A 17,581-nucleotide genomic window follows, 5' to 3' on the forward strand; every position below is an offset into this window, starting at 1 on the left:
CTGCACAGTTCGTCCTCTGCATCCATTGATTCTTTAGCCACTGATTCAAGCACCCATGGCTTGAAAATAATATATATAATATACAAAAAGCGAATCTTGATTTTTGCATTTTAGTCATGGGGTACCATTTTACCAGGTCATTGTATATAATGGGACTTGAGCATCGATGGATTTGGGTATCCACAGGGGGGCCTGGAACTAAATCCCAGCGGATACCAAGGGCCCACTGTACTTGGTTTTTCTTTTATCTTTATCAGCTTTAATTGCTGGATATAGGGGTTTTTTTAATCCCTAGCTCCACTCAGAAATGGAAGCGAGCCTACCCAGGGTCGGCTGTGAACAAGTTGGGTTAAAACAGACACCTCACCTTGAACACAAAGAAATTATGCTGCCATGTATCAAAGAGGAGTGAAGTGCATGATGCTTACAGTCCAAAAAGGAGGGATTTGGGGCTACAAAGCCAGAAAACAGATCTGGGCTCTTGTTTTATCATAGCCTGAGTTTTTGGTGGTTTCTTAAAGGAATTGGCTATTGCTGGGGCCAGCAGGAGGTTTGGACATCATCCGTTTTCCCAAGACTGACCCCCCCCCCCCCAGCTGCAGTGTGCGTTCAAGCATGCCACATTTCTGGCCTGCGTCCATGTTAATTTTCTAGTTGATGGCACACAAATCGAAATCTGGTCTGGGGGAAAGCTGATCAGCCCCGCTACATGGTAATTAATTCATAGCAGAGATGGACAAGGCTCTGAGGCAACATGCCCTCCACCCCCTCTATAAAGGAGTAAGACATCAGTGAAACAAAGCAGAGTCAACCAAAAAAAAATTTGGGGAGGTGCCTTTCCTGGCCAAAGGAAGGATCAAAAAGGAAGGTGTTAAAGGAACACACTCAAAATAGTAAAAGGGAATGGGATGTAACCTTTGCTGGGTGCCAATCCTCTGACAACAGGAAAGAGAAAGAAGCCAAGATCTGGATCTGCTGAGAGATTCCTGGTGATCTGCAGGATCCCTGCAAGGGTTTTCTGACTTCTACATGTTCTGCAACACCAGCAACCAAATGACTCCCTACCTGTCCTAAAATATAATTTACTGAGTGACTCACACTCTGTCTAATCCATAAAGTAAATGAAGAAAGCTTGGAGGTAAACAGGAGTGGATTTGGCCTTAGGGCGATGAGGCCTCTGCTCCTTTCCACCACTCACAAATAAACTCTTGGGCTCAGACATCTTTAAAAGCTTGTGAAGGGAAATTTGTTCTTCCAGCAAAAGGCATGCTTTAAGTGCTTCCTCAAACATCAGGGTGGGCAACTCTATTTGAGCCAGAAGCCAAATTTGGCCCTCAATGAATGAATTGTCTTCCAAAATAAAAACTCTGTCCCCTCAGCTGAAATCATGTTTTCATGCATTCTCCAAATTTCTAGTATTGCAGTGAGGGAGGCAGTGAAAACTATTTATACCTAGAACTCTCTTATTTGCTGTGTTTGCATTCCTTGGGCCAGTCTACTGCCCCTTTTTCTTTCGATGTCTCATCTGCATTTCTAAAAGCACAATTGAAGTTTTATGTTGTGTGCCTTCAAGTTGTTTACGACTTATGGTGACCCTAAGGAAAATTTGTCATGGGGTTTACTTGGCAAGATTTGTTCAGACGGGGATTGCCATTGTCATCCTCTGAGGCTGAGAGAATGTGACTTGCCCAAAGTCATCCAGTGGGTTTCATGGCTGAGCTGGGTCCCCAGAGTCACAGTCCAACACTCAAACCACTATGCCACACTGGCTACCGTATTATTAGTATTATAATATTAATAGTATTAAGTTGTATTATTATAGCAGTCCTAAAATAAACCTATAAGTTTTTTGTGGGTTTTTCAGTTTATGTGGCCATGTTCTAGAAGAGTTTATTCCTGACCTTTTGCCAGCATATGTGGCTGGGATCTCTGAAGATGCCACACAGCCTGAAAAACCCACAAAAAAACTATGGATGCCGGCCATGAAAGCTTTCGACTTCACATAAACCTATGAGGTTTTCTTCGCAAGATCTGTTCGGAGGGGTTTTCCCCTTTGCCTCTCTCTGAAGCTGAGAGAGAGTGATTTGCCCAAGGCTGCCTAATGGGTTTCCACGGCCAAGTCAGGATTTGAACCCTGGTCTTCAGAGTCCAAGTCATGCGCTCAAACCACTACGCCACACTGGCTCCCTCCTGACTCCTTACACACCTCTGAAAATCCAAGAGTGAAAAAGCCACCCGTTTATCCATCTCTTTGTAAACTCAAACAAGAGTGCTCTCTGCTCAACCTTCTCCCGGCAGGAGCTGGAATGATTTCCAGCTGAGAAACAGATCTTACATCTCTGAATGTGCAGCTAAGTTAAGAACTTAAAGACCACACGGTGGTTTCTGCCACAATGCCAGCCCATGGTTTTTTCCTGCTCATGCTGGTTCAAGACGGCCTCTTAAGCAATCCTCAAGTGCTTCCCTCTTAGATGCTTCTTTTATGGTGCAAATGAGGAACAATTATGGGAAATCACAGGTTCTTCAGCCTCTTTGAAACAAGTTGGAAGAAGGAAAAGAGAAAAACAAAGCTGCCAAGTTTTCTCCAGTCCAGGATTTGTAGGAAACAGTTTAGGGCGCAGGAAATCTTTTCACTCTCAGTTGTGAAAGGCCAGTCTAGATGACAACTGAGGTCTGTCACTACTGTACAACCCTAACCATTATGCTGGACTACAAATCCCATGTATACCAGCTAACATGGGGTACATGTCCAAAGGTAGCCTTGATGTTGGCCAGGTAGCAAAATACAACAAACCCCCAAATCCACAGAAGAGTGATACCTTTATCAGCCAAATGAAATGCACAAAAGACATCATGCAAGCTCATCAGGCAAAAGACGTTAAAAATCTTTGTTGTTGTTAGCAGCCATCAAGTCAACTTCAAATTATGGCGACTGCGTGAATGAGCAACCTCCAAATCCCCTTATAATTGAATGCCCTGCTCATGTCTTGCAATTTCAAAACAGCTGGGGCTTCCTAGATTGAATCCATCCATCTGAAATGCGGTCTTCCTCTTTTTCCTCTTGCCTTCTACCCTTCAAAGCATTATTGCCTTTTATTCTTCTATAAAAAGAGTCTTCTCTTCTCGTGATATGGCTACGTAGACGTGGAACAATTACTAAAGAAGGTCAAAGAAGAAAGCGCAAAGGCAGGCTTACTGAACATAAAGAAAAGGAAAATAATGACCACGGAAGAACTACATACATTCACTCTAGACAATGAGGAAAGTGAAACAGTTATAAAGTGTTCTTGTACCCTGGATCAAACACCGATCAGAAAGGAGACTGCAATTAAGAAACAAGAAAACAACCAGGAATGGGAAGAGCAGCTATGAAAGAACTGGACAAGATCCTAAACTGCAAAGATATACAACAGAGCACTAAAGTTAGACTCGTACAAGCCATTGGTATTCCCTATTACCATTTACAGATGTGAAAGCTGGAAAGTGAAGAAAGTAGATAAAAAGAAAATCAACTCATTTGAGATGAAGTGCTGGAGAAGAGTGCTAAGGATCCCATGGATGGCCAAAAAGACTATCAAATGGGTCCTTGACAAGATCAAGCCTGAACTCTCTGTGGAAACCAAGATGACCAAGCAGAGGCTGTTGTACTTTGGCCACAACATGAGAAGGAATGAATCACTGTAAAAGACAATAATGCTAGGAAAGGTAGCGGGAAGTAGAAGGAGAGGAAGACCGCACAGCAGATGGATAGACTCAGTCTGGGAGGACATGGATCTGAATCTACAAGACCAAAGAAGAGCAATGGAGGACAGGGGGACTTGGAGATGTCTCATCCACGGGGTTGCCATGAGTCATACACACATACACACCAGCTTCAGTTTAGTCATACAGGAAAAGAAAAGAAAAGATGAAGAAGGAGATGCTGAGGAGCAAATGGGTGAGAACAGGGAGCTCCTGTTCACTAGCCCTCTCTTCAGGACAGAGGAAAAGCTATGACATGGTAATGCATCTGAAGAATGAAAGCTCATGCAAAAATAAAACCAGTTAGTCTTAAGGTGCTGCTACATTCCTTCTTTTCCCCACTCTCTCCCTTTTTATGCTGCAAGAGATTAACATGATTTCTATTCTGCTTTGGTCAGACCTCACCTGGAATATTGTGTCCAGTTCTGGGCACCACCAATCAAGAGGGATATCGATAAGCTGGAGCACATCAAAAGGAGGACGACCAAAATAGTGAAGGGTCTGGAAACCATGAAGCCCTCTGAGGAGCAACTTAGGGAGCTGGGTATGTTTAGCCTGGAGAAGAGAAGATTAAGAGGTGATATGATAGCCCTGTTTAAGTATTTGAAAGGATGTAATGTTGATGATGGAGCAAGCTTGTTTGCTTCATCCCCAGAGACTAGGACACAGAGCAATGGATTCAAACTACAGGAAAAGAGATTCCACCTCAACATTAGGAAGAACTTCCTGAGAGTAAGAGCTCATCAACAGTGGAAGACACTGTCTTGAAGGCTGGTGGAGTATTCTTCTTTGGAGATTTTTTAACAGAGGCTGGAGGGCCATCTGTCGGGTATGATTTGATTGTGTATTCCTGCATGGCAGAAGGGGTTTGTACTGGATGGCCCTTGGTGTCTCTTCCAGTTCTATGATTCTAGGATTCTCCGTGACTTCTCTTCAGATATTTAAAGATCCTATCTTGCCAACTCTCAGTCTTCCCTTTCCCAAGCTGAAGATGCTCATCCCTCTCAGTCACTTGTCATAAAACTTGGTTTCCAGACCTCTGATCATCTTGGGTGTCTTTCTCAGGACCTCTTCCAGCTTGACTATATCCTTCTTGAACTAGGGTGCCCAAAACTGGACACAGGTGAAGTGGCACTATGGCTTTCCTTGATCTGGAGACTATAGTTCTGCTGATGCATATTGGGCTGGAGAAACTGGCTCCCAAATCTATGGTATACTATAAACATTAGGGGAAGTAATTCTGCTGTATCCAAAGAAGTTTGTTCAAGGGGTAGTATTTGGCTCCTGCTGGCAGATTGGGAGCCTACAAGAGCTTTTTGATGGGCTTTTCACCCCTCTGGTGACTGTTCAGAAGTATGGGAAGGGAAGGCGCACTCTCCGTTCTGAAATTAACAAAGGATGGTTAATCTCTAATGCAGAAGCCAATCTGGCTGCCTTTTTTACTTACGATAAAAACCCCACCAAAGAAGTTGAGCTCCTTAGATTGCATTTCCCAGGTAATAGCAAAGAAGCATCCATTTCTTTGAAGGCACTTCAATGGTCTTCCTGAGAGACCAGTTCTGAATTCTGAGGAAGAAATGTGCCTGATCGGGAAGAGGATTTCATGCTCATTCTGTGCACGCAGGAGAAAGATGCTACAAAATAAAACCCTTGCTCTCTACAAGGCCCACAATCCATATCAGTATTACCCCACCAGGAACATCAGTTCCTTCAATTTACATTCACGTCAATACACGCTCAAATGGGCAATATTACCATTCAAATGAGCCCTTTTGCCAATTTCTTTATCATCAGAGGGAGAGCACAGCTACGCAAGTCCTTCCAATGCATTGAGATGCAGTCTCCTATTCTCAACAGCCATGAAATGAGCCAGCTTTCACTAACAGCTCTGCTCATGCCTGGTGTCACAGTGTGCTTTTTAGCAAACAGACAACAGAAATTGCTCCCAATAGAACTCTCAGGATAGGAAAAGTTGGTAGAAGTGAACATATGCAGTTTCTCTTTCCAGAGTTGCAAGGTATGAAGTCTCAAAAAAAAGGTACAAGGTATGTGTTTTACCTTTTCCAGTATGTATATGCACCTAGCTCTACTATTTGTTTCCACCTCAATCTAAGGAGGCTAACGATTTTAAACTGGTGCCTGTCATCAGTAATGGACAGTATATGTTTGTTGTCTGCCTTCAAGTCTTTTCTGACTTATGGCGACCCTAAGAGAAATCTATCATGGGCTTTTCTTGGCAAGATTTGTTCAGATGAGGTTTGCCATTGCCTTCTACTGAGGCTGAGTGACTTGTCCAAGGTAACCCAGTGGATTTCATGGCTGAGCATGGATTTCAATCCTGGTCTCTAGAGTTGTAGTCCAACACTCAGATCACTATGCCACACCGAATTGAAACTTATTCCAGACTAGATAGGGATGCTCCAGATCACCTGGAAGGCAGATCAGGGATGGGGTTACACTCCCCATGAGGACACAGATTAGGAGCTGAGTGCACACCTGGATTCAAACCTATACCAGGGAGTTCAGGATTTGGCAATCACTAGGAGTGCATTTGCACAGTTAAGGCTTGTATGCCAGCTACACATATTGTGGGATAACTGATCAGGACACAGTCACGCATGCCTTAGGTTGCATCTGCACTGCTGAATTAATACAATTTGACACCACATTAAGTGCTGTATATCCATCTTATGGAACCCTAGGACTTGAAGTTTTACATGGTCTTTAACCTTCTCTGCCAAAGAGTACTTATTCCTCACCAAACTGAATCCTCACCAGGATTCAGTAGAATGGAGCCATGGCAGTTAAAGTCGTATCAAACTGCATTCTTTCTAAAGCTGCACACCCAAATATGCTGAAGACCAGCATTTGAGAACCACCACTTTACATGTCGTAAAAAAAACCCTAATGTTTTTTTTTCCAAAATTCAAAACCAATCACCCACAAAATGCTTTGCTATACAACAGGGAAAAGTCACGACAATAGACTGTGATGGGGAAAATCCATTTCTTCACTGCTGAGGACTGCAGCTAAACTCAGACAGAAGAGATAAACCAAGGATGATGTCAGATTCTTTTTCATTGAGGGTGCCTTTATGGCTCGTGGTATGGGGACACCACAGTCCTCCCAGCCCCTCAGAAGTTGCCTTCGTCTGGTCTAAACCATCCCTCCATAAAACGCTAGTCAAAACCATACAAATTCTAGCAGGCTTAAAACCAGTTGGTTTAGGAAATCATGGAAAAGTTGCTTTTCAATTTTTGGGGATACTGGGCTTTGCAGTCCAAAAGTTTACTTTTCCCAAGCACTGGAAATCAGGAGGAGCTGAGCAGGATAGGGGAGGGAATTGTGTGCCCCTCCAGACACTACTAAAGCTCCCAGCAGCCCTAACTGGAGAGAATCCCATTTATCACATCAGTATAGTCTAATACAAGAAATGCTGGGAGGTTGAATCTACAGCTCTGCACATGTTGACTATATGGGAGGTGCATAACGAAAGCAACATTTGAAATTGAAGGCTTTAATGGTTGGCATCCATAGTTTTTTGTGGGTTTTTGGGGCTATGTGGCCATGTTCTAGAAGACTTTCTTCCTGACGTTTCGCCAGCATCTGTGACTGGCATCTTCAGAGAACGTCAGGAAGAAAATCTTCTAGAACATGGCCACATAGCCCCAAAAACCTATGAAAGCAACATTTGAAAGACTGAGACTGTTTCTTCATTTTTTTAAAAAAAACCCAACACTTTTAAAAATAGTTTTTTGTGAGTTTTTCAGGCTCTGTGGGCATGTTGTAGAAGAGTTTATTGCTGACGTTTCGTCAGCACCTGTGGCTGGCGTCTTCAGGGAATGCATTCTCTGAAGATGCCAGCCACAGATGCTGGCGAAACATCAGGAATAAGCTTTTCTAGAACTTGGCCACATAGCCCGATAACCCCACAAAAAACTATGGATGCCAGCCGTGAAAATCTTCAACTTCACATTGCATTTTTAAAATCATGCTATATGTTTGATGCGATGCTGGGAGCTCCCCTTCCTTGGAAATGTGAATTTTAAAAAACAGAATACAAGGTGGGATATGAAAGGCAATAATATTACACAACAATTTTTGGGCACTGCCTCATGGTTGCGGCACTGTTCTGCTATTCTAAACAGCAGAGTGGATCTCCTCCATTATCTCAGTTTCCCAAACTCAGTTCTTGAAGGTTTAGAACTGTAGAAATACAGGATTGGTAGGGACCCTAGGGGTCAGCTAGTCCAACCCCCTGTGATGCCGGAATCCCTATCTAAACCATTCCCCAGAGATGGCTATCCAACCTCCGACGAAGGGGAGCTTCCCAGGGCTATCAAGCGGCTCTTGACATCAGGAGAATTTGTTCAAATTTCTTTCAAACTTTCTGTGGCTCATCCCTCCGTCCTCCAACTAATGCGTCCTGCCCTCTGAGCTTATCTGAAGAATAAACCTGAAAGGCAAATCCGCCCATGACGTACCTGAAATAACGGCAATCTTCCATGATCCGTGCTCTTCCTTGGCTATTCTTTCTGCCTCCTCCATAAGCAGCATCCCAAATCCCTAGATAAGAAGAAAGGTGACAAGGAGAAGTTATTTTCAAAATAGGAGCATCCTGTAATTTACGGATTAGCAGGGAGAAAATTCTTGTACTTTAGAAATGGCATAGACAGGACAAAGTGAGGTGGGGTTACAAACCCAGTTGTCCTTGGGGAGGAAAGGGAAGAAACAAAAGAGCAATCTAACATGTGCTAGAGCTACAAAAGACGTAAGACGACGTATTGGATAACAACGAGTAAGCACTGTTTCTGAAAACATCTTAGGGGGTTGTGCAGCGCCCACATTATTATTTTATTTATTTACATCCCCACATTTTCCCCAGTCCAAGGACTCAAGGGGGCTTGTTATGTGCCTTAAAGTCAATTTCAACTCTGTGTTGTTGTTTTATCCATCTTCACATCATTTCTGACTTATTGTGACCCTATCACTGGTTTTCTTCACAAGATTTGTTCAGAGGTGGTTTGCCATTGTCTTTGTGTGGGGCTCAGAGAGTGTGACTAGCTAAAGGTCTCTTGGTGAGTTTCAAAGGCTGACAAGAAATCTGAAATTTGGTCTCTTGGAGTCCCTACTCCAACACTCTAACACACTATGCCACATTGGCTTTCAATAAAGATTTGTTCAGCATGGCTTTTCTATTGCCCTCCTCTGAGGTTGAGAGAGAATGACAGTCATAGATTTGGAAGAGACCCCAAGGACCATCCAGTCCAACCTCATTCTTCCATGCAGGAACTCACAATCAAAGCATCCATCCCTGACAATTGGCCATCCAGCCTCTGCTTAAAGACTTCCAAAGGAGGAGATTCCATCACTCTCTGAGGGAATGAGTCAGACAGCCCTTAGTGTCAGGATGTTCTTCCTAATGCTGAGGTGGAATTACTTTTCCTGTAGCTTGAATCCACTGCTCCAGGTCCTATTCTCTGGAACAGCAGAAAACAAGCTTGCTTGTTTTTATCATTGGATATCATGTTATTATTGTACTGTTTATTATTGTATTGTTATTGTGAATTTTGTTATTGTGTTGGAGGGAGGGAGAATGAGTTTTATTCTGTATTTTGTCTTACTCTTTACTATGTATTTTATTCATATTCTAAGCTGCCTCAATCCATCCAGAGAGGCAGGATATAAATATATTGTTGTTGTTGTTGCTCAATGCGACACCTTTTCAGATACTTAAACAGGGCGATCATATCACCCCTTAACCTTCTCTTCCCCAGGCTGAACATACCCAGCTCCCTAAGTATCTCCTCTTAGGGCGAGATTTCCAGATCCTTCATCATTTTGGTTGCCCTCCTCTGGACATGCTCCAACTGGTCAACATCCTTTTTGAATTGAACAATGACACATTACTGCTATAGAATATGCTTTATTGATGGTAAAGGGTGTAGAAAATGGTACACAGCAGGGAAGAGTTCCTACCCTTTCAGTGATGGGAGTCCAGGACACTTCACAGCCAATGGCAGAATTGACCCCCTCCCCAAATTCTATCCAGACATATCCCTTCGGCTGGCAATCGAAGCAAATACCTCTATCGCTGGACATAAAGGCCACTTGGGTTGGGCTGCACTCCTTCCCAGGTTGAGGCAAATAGAGGATGGATTTCCAAAGGTTATATAGTGCAGAAGCAAATTGAGAAGATTAACGTCCGTATGTGTGACTCACAGCTATGGGAATTGTACAAGCAGGTGAGCAACCAAGGAAAATTAATCCCCAAAGTTGGTTCTCAGCCTTCATATCTTTTCCCAACTTCAAACTGAAAAGCCAATGCAAAAAATATCCAAGAAGGTCACCCTTTGCATGCCGCTGGACATTGCTTGTCCCTGATACCGAGAAGGACTCCAAAACCCATCTGCCTGGCAGCAGAGGCCCAACTCATTACAGTTATCCAGTGGATGAGCAGGGATTCGAACCCAGGTCTCCTTGGAGTCCTAGTCCAACACTCAGACCATGTCACCATGTTGGCTCCCATCTTTATATGCCTTTAACTTGATTACATTGTATGGTGAGCTTCTCCCAGAGTCTTGGAAAGATTTTTTCAGAGGCGGTTTGCCTTTGCTTTCCTCGGAGGCTGAGAGAGTGGGACTTGCCCAAGGTCACCCAGTGAGTTTCCATGGCTGAGTAGGGATTTGAACCCTGGTCTTCCAGAGTCCTAGGGTGCATGTACACTGCAGAAATAATGCAGTTTGACATGGTTTTAAGTCTGTAGCACCATCCTAATGGAATCCATGGATTTGCAGTTTTCCATGGTCTTTGGCCTTCTCTGCCAAAGAGTACTTATTCCTCACCAAACTACAAATCCCGGGATTCTGTAGGATAGAGCCACGGCAATTAAAGTGGTGTTGAACTGCATTATTTCCACAGTTTAGATGCACCCCTAGTCTAAACCTCAAACCACTACAACACACTGGCTTTCTCTCAATGTGGCTTACACTGGTTAGTAACAGACACCATTAAAAACTCTCTACGAAACCTATAAAACACAATGGAACTATCAATGCAATTAAAGACAATTTAAAAGCTTGAGTTGTTTTTCTGTAAAGGATGTTCACAATATAACACACTACTAAAAGCCCTTTCCCCCAAAAAACAGTGAGTTTCAAACGGCCTGCCAAAATAAAATACATATAAAAAGTCGTCACTGGGAGGACAGCGTGGAAAGAACTAGTAACTCTTTAGGAAGGGAGCTGGTTTATTATCAGTATCAGCCACCCAAAGGAGCGCAGCCTCTGTCCCTGATCAAAAACTGGTAATTTGAAAATACGGCTGACCCTCCACATTTGCAGTTTTGACTTTTGCAGATTTGATTATTTGCAGATTTGACTAATATGTTCTCTCTAGGAATTTCTCTCTAGGAATTTCTAAGCATTTGTAAATCCTCCAGTGTGATTCTGTGGTCAACTTCTGGCAGATGTTAACCATAGAGCTGCGCTGGAGGAGCTAGAGATTCCTCAAAAGATGTTCTCTCCAGTAAAAACATAGTGGTTTTTTTATTTACAGTACAGTGAGCCCGCCACATTCTCTGGAGTTAGGGGCACGGGACCCCCATGAAAGTGGAAAAACTGCAAATGAAAAAACACTTTTTTAAAGCTGAGAGAATACCTCTCTAGGTAACTCTCGGTCCTCCAGCGCAACTCTATGGTCAACATCTGCCAATGGTTGACCATACAATTGCGCTGGGGGACCTACAAATGCCTAGAGGAGTGTTCTTTCCAGGAATCTCTTTGTCCTCGAGAGCAATTCCGTGGTCAATGTCTGGCAGACGCTGACCACAGAGTCACACTTAAGGACCTAGACATTCCTAGAGAGAACATAGTCATCAAATCTGAAAAGGTCGAGGTTGCAAATGTGGAGGGCCGGCTGTAGTCACAGTCCTTGGAACTGGTCATGAAAATGAGAGTACAAGAAGAAGTGGCTGACTTGCTTTTTGTTTTAAAAACGTGTTTAAATAATTGCCTTGTGTGTGTTAACTGGGTTTATCCAACGTTGGGATTATTGTTTTATCAGCAGCAATTTTGTAAATGCCTGCGCATGGTCCGTATTTATTTATTTCATTTCATTTTAAATCCCTATTCAAAATCTTTTCCTGTGTGTGTGTGTGTGTTTACAAACACTTGTGTATGTGCACATATATCGATGATTTGAACACAAAGAGCACTTCTGACAAGTTTGTTTCAGATTCCAGAAGGATGCATTCAGTCACTTGAAAGGATGTATTTACTGAGGTAGTTACCAAAGGTTGCAACCACACTGGAGGAATAATTCACTTTGACATTGCTTTAACTGCCTTGGCTCAATGCTATGGAATTCTGGGAATTGTAATTTGTTGTGGCACCAGAGATCTCTGACAGAGAAGGCTACATGTCTCACAAAACTACATTTCCCAAAATTCCATAGCACTGAGCCATGACAGTTTAGAGCATTGTCCAACTGCAGTGCGGATTTCTGCAGTGCGGATCCAGCCAAAAATCAATTTTTTTGAGTATGTATCTATTACTGTGATTAACAAACAGAACTTCATATAGCAGAAAAATGATTCGGCTTCTGCTTTCATCAGTTACTCAAAATAAAAACGGGATGTGTCCAAGCTGGAAGTTCAGAATATTTTATTGCCAACACCGATCATCATTTTCATCATCTAATAATAATAATAATAATAATAATAATAACAACTATTTTGGTGTATTTCATAAACAGCATGTTGTGAATCGCCGCCTTGGATGGAGCTCACTTTTATTTTGAACAGCTGAAGACAGTAGGTGAAACATTTCATTAATATATTGTAAGATTCCGTTTTAGTCACTCTGGTCCAGAACACACTATAGAAATAATCCAGTTTCAGACTGCTTTAACTGCCTTGGCTCAATGCTAGGGAATTCTGGGAACTGTAGTTTTGCAAGACATTTAGCCTTCTCTGTCAGAGAGCTCTGGTGCCACAATAAGATACAATTCCTCAGATTCCCTAGCACTGAGCCAGGGCAGTTAAAGCAGTCTCAAACTGGATTATTTCTGCAATGTGTTTTGGACCTCCCTCCTCATTCCCTCTCTCTCATTCTCTTTGCACACAAATGACACACACATACAAAACATACTTGTGGGTCAGGAAGACCATGCAAGCATGAATTGGGCTGTAGTCACCCTTGAAGCTCAGGCTATAATGAATGTGCCAATCTTTTAAAAAATGCTAGAGGGAGGACTCTGATCATTTATGCAAAGAAGGGAACTGTGCCAATCTGAATTAGAAAAGAAAGAAACAGCTTTCAATAGAAGCTGCAGAAACACAGGTGTTTTTTTAAAGCACTTGATTATAATGGAATCAGTAAGTCCTGCTATTGTATTATCAGATAAGAAAGTCTTTGAAAAGGCAATGCGGTTACAAATCACTGTGTTTGCCTGCTTGGATAAGATGACTTTTTTGCTTTGGAAATATTGCATGGTGTTTTATGTCTCCCTTCCCGGTTTCTTCCCCCTCTCCCTCCTTTCAAAATCATGACGTAAAAGACAATAATTAAAGGAAAAAGACCAAATTATGTATTGATTTTGCTGTTAGGGTTTGTTTGATACAGTTGATTTTGTCTCATCTACGTAGATGTTTATGCCTGATGCTGTTTTAATGATGATGAATAAATAAAAATATTAAGATAAAACTATGGCGATGACACTCTTAAATGGATGCGAAGCAAATGGCAGGGGCTGAAAATGCTGAGCATGACGGTGATGGTGATGATGATGATGATGATGATGATAATGTCACAGCTTCCATTTTCTTTTCCTTCATATGAACAGTGGGAAAAGTGTGTGTTCTCCTTCCCTCCTACGCCATTCTCCCAGTGCTAATGCTACTAAAAACACAGATCCAGGAAAAGAGATTCCACCTAAACATTAGGAAGAACTCCCTGACAGTAAGTGCTATTTGACAGTGGAATAGACTGCCTTGGAGCATGGTGGTCTCTCCATCTTTGGAGGTTTTTAAATAGAGGTTGGATATCTTTCAAGATAATTGAAGTTGTGTATTCCCGCATAGCAAGGAGTTGGGACTAGGTGGTCCTTTTGGTCTCTTCCAACCCCAAGACCCTAGGATTCCCAAATATGTGGGAGTTACACTGTCAGTCCTTCACCAATTGCTGCACCTTTCCCAAGGCTGCACAGGGGAAGAAATCTAGATGTCAATGCAGACTATTTCTGCAAAACCAGGCTTCATCCATGGCTGCTACTTGGCTGCCTCCTACTTCAGCTTCTATGCTGTTAGGTAGTCAGCCCTGACCTAGTGTACCAATGGGATTCCTGCCTGTTATCAGGCATTTCTCAACCTGCCCTTGTTTTGGAGGTTAGCAGTCACACACCAGTGCCTGTCGCCATGATTTCAAGGTTAAGCATCTGAAGGGATGTCACATTGAGGATGGAGCAAGTTTGTTTTCTGCTGCTCCAGAAAATAGGACCCAGAGTAATGGATGCAAGCTCCAGAAAAAGAGATTCCAACTCAACATTAGGAGGAACTTCCTGACAGTAAGAGCTGTTCAACAGTGGAGCACACTCCTTCCTCGGAGGGTAGTGGAGTCTCCTTCTTCGGAGGTCTTTAAGCAGAGGCTGGATGGCCATCTGTCAGGGATGCTTTGATTGTAAGTTCCTGCATGGCAGAATCAGTTTGGACTGGATGGCCTTTGTGGTCTCTTCCAACTCTATGATTCTATGATTCTAAAGTGAGAGTCCAGAGAAACTGGAAATGCTCCAAATCCTGTTAGCTGGCTCCCCTCCAGTCTTGATGCAGCAAAGCAGGTTGTAGAAAAGAGAATGTACAAAACCGAGCAAAAAACCTTCTCCATTCACAAAGGACCTGGGTGTTTGCTTCAGCTGAACCCTCCTTGCTAATGCCTTCACATCTCTGAGATCTCAGCAGGGTGCCTCTGCCTCCAATTGTGAGGGAGGTAAAACATGCCACTCCAACGATACATTTCTTCTTTTTGTTGTTAACTGCTGTCAAGTTGACTTTGACTTATGGTGACGCTATGAATAAGAGACCTCAAAGTCACCTTGTTACTAACAGCTCTGCTCAGGTCTTGCAGATTTAGCACAGCCGGGGCTTCCTTGATGGAGTCTGTCCATCTGGAATGTGGTCTTCCTCTTTACCTGTTGCCTTCTACCTTACTAAGCTTTATCATCTTTTCTATGTATGTAGCCACTTTGAATCCCATTTTGGGAGAAAGGCAGGATATAAATCCAATAAATAAATAAATTAAATAAATGCCTTCTCTGCTTTGGTCAGGTCTCACCTAGAATACTGTGTCCAGTTCTGGGCAGCAGAATTCAAAACGGATGTTGAGAAACTGGAGCATGTTCGAAGGAGGGCGACTAAAATGGTGAAGGTTCTGGAAACCATGCCTTATGAGGAGAGACTTAGGGAGCTGGGGATGTTTAGCCTGGAGAAGAGAAGGTTAAGAGGTGATATGATAATCCTGTTTAAATATCTGAAACGTGTCAGCTCTAGAGAACAGGACTGGGAACAAAGTTACAGGAAAAGAGATTCCACTTAAACATTAGAAAGAACTTCCTGACAGTATGAGCTGTTTTGAAGTGCAAGTTAACCCTATAATAGGTTCTCCTTAGGGTAGCAATAAGTCAAAAATGACTTTGAGGCACACAATAAGAGATGTTTAACAGTGGAACAGACTGCCTGAAAGGGTGGTGGACTCTCCTCCTTTAAACAGTAGTTGGATGACCAACTTGCAAGCATGCTTTGACCTGTAATGGGAGTGAGTTGGAGTAGATTGCCCTTGTGGTCCCTTCCAAGTCTATGATCCTCTGTCCTAGGAGATTGCTTGGAGAGGTGATGCATGAAAAGGGGTGGCGGTGGGGAAGTAGTCATTCCTGGGTACTGCTGGCTGACCTGGCACATACATTCCTTTGGCCCACATCTGTGCGTCATGCACTCCAGTCTCGGTTTCCAATCTATTTCAATTTGTGAGCGCTGGACTCTCGTCAATTGATTTTCCTCCCCCTTTTCCTCCGCCACGTGCGTCAACCACTTTGCTGCTTGCTCCTGGCTTTGAAATTTCACTTTCAGGAGGCAAACATTCATTTTATGTTCTTCCTCGCTCTCCTTTTACTTACCACTCACTCCTGCCAGGGTCATTACTATCAAACCGAAGTTGCATTCTAATGGGCCCACAGCTAACCAAGAAAGGTCTGGGAGAGAAAAAACCTAGGGTTCTTTTTAAACCATAGTGAAGTGTTAACCTAAAAACATCAGTCCTGAAGGCTTCAGGTATAAAGCATTTGCTGATCAAATCTCCAGCCTAGCTAAAAGCTCCAAGCCTGACAAACTGAGCTTCGTATTCAGGCAGGAACTGCTCTGGGCTGTAAATTATGTTGATTTTCCTTGTTTGCATTTCATTTATCTGAAAAGCATGGCGAGGAGGCAGGTATGCAATCTGCAGAGTCGACTACAAAGTGAGAGAAAGAGTATGCAGCATGCTACAGATGTGATGCAACCGAGGCATCATGAAGAAGAATGTACTGATCATGGGGAGAATATTCTGAATAGATTAGATTTCGGTACTCATGATGCAAGGTGGGGACAAATGGGATGTGACAGGGATTAGCTTGGATCTAGGCCAGGAGTGGGCAAAGGTGATTTAAAAGAATTGAGGACCACAACTTTGGATAAAAGTTAAGATAAAATCACTTGCAAATTTAGATAAAATCACTTAGTATCTTCCCCTTCCCATGGCAGTGTCTTCCACTGTTTGATCTTGGAAGATAAGCAGGGCCAGTCTTGCTTAGTACTTGGATGGGAGACTGCCAACAAACACCAGGTGTTGGAGGCTCTATTTTAGAAGAAGGAAATGGCAAAACCACCTCTGAGGATTCCTTGCCTAAGTAAAGCCATTGAAATTCATGGGATTGCCATGAATCAACAGGCGATGTGAAGGTACATACACACACACAAGGTCTCTGGGCCTCACTTTGCCCGTCCGCAACTAAACCTAAGTTAATATCCTATGTACTTCTTCCTTTTCCTCCCCTCTTTCAGCTCTCTAAGTTGCTCCTCATAGGGCTTGGTTTCCAGACGCTTCACCATTTTGGTGGACTTCCTCTGGCCACGCTCCAGCTTCTCAACATCCTTCTTGAATTGTGGAACCCAGAACTGGACACAGGATTATTCCAGGTGAGGCCTGACCAAAGCAGAATAGAGTAACACTATTACTTCCCTTGATCTATACACTATAGTTTTGGCCCAGCTTTTTAATCTATTAAAGTCATTTTGAATTTTGATCCTGTCCTCTGGGGTATTAGCTACTCCTCCTAATTTGGTGTCATCTGTGAATTTGATAAGCATTCCCTCTATTCCTTCATCCAAGTCATTGATAAAGATGTTGAACAGCACTGGGCCCAGGACAGAACCCTGTGGCAATGAAATACTTTGGCATAGTGTAACCAGCCTGCCAGTACCTGGTGCTGGAATTTGGAGGGGTCTCGGCTGCTGACGGGGACCACACTCCCATAGACATGGAGCTCTCGGACGATGGAGACACCTCCCTTCAGCTCCGCTCTGAATGTCTCCTCTGAACACTTCCGCAAACGCAGGAGGCCAATCAGGATATCTTGCTCGGGATCCTCATACGAGAGGAAAGTCTCCCACCCGCCATTGGCCACGTAATCTCTCCGGATAAGTTCTACCTGCCAACAAAAAGAAAGAGGCCGACACGAATCACCAGGCGGCAGTAATGAGAGCAGTAATAATGGTGCATGACCAGTAGGTGATAGAAGCCAATTTCATAGCTGT

The 17,581-nt window shown here is 43.2% G+C and overlaps 1 protein-coding gene across 1 annotated transcript in view; it reads right to left on the minus strand.

Annotated features, from left to right (window-relative positions):
- The window catches only part of ELP3 (elongator acetyltransferase complex subunit 3), a 128,003-nt gene that overhangs the window by 12,615 nt on the left and 97,807 nt on the right, over positions 1-17,581 (minus strand). Inside the window, exons 13-14 of the mRNA XM_089528754.1 lie at positions 17,248-17,475; positions 8,226-8,307 (exon numbers count right to left, since the gene is read on the minus strand). Of these exons, the coding sequence (XP_089384880.1) occupies positions 8,226-8,307; positions 17,248-17,475 (310 nt within the window). The remainder of the gene's footprint in view (positions 1-8,225; positions 8,308-17,247; positions 17,476-17,581) is intronic.

Source organism: Sceloporus occidentalis, unplaced genomic scaffold, assembly GCF_023333645.1.
Source record: "Sceloporus occidentalis isolate IW3139 unplaced genomic scaffold, rSceOcc1.0.p SCAF_6, whole genome shotgun sequence".
Classification (NCBI taxonomy): domain Eukaryota; kingdom Metazoa; phylum Chordata; class Lepidosauria; order Squamata; family Phrynosomatidae; genus Sceloporus; species Sceloporus occidentalis.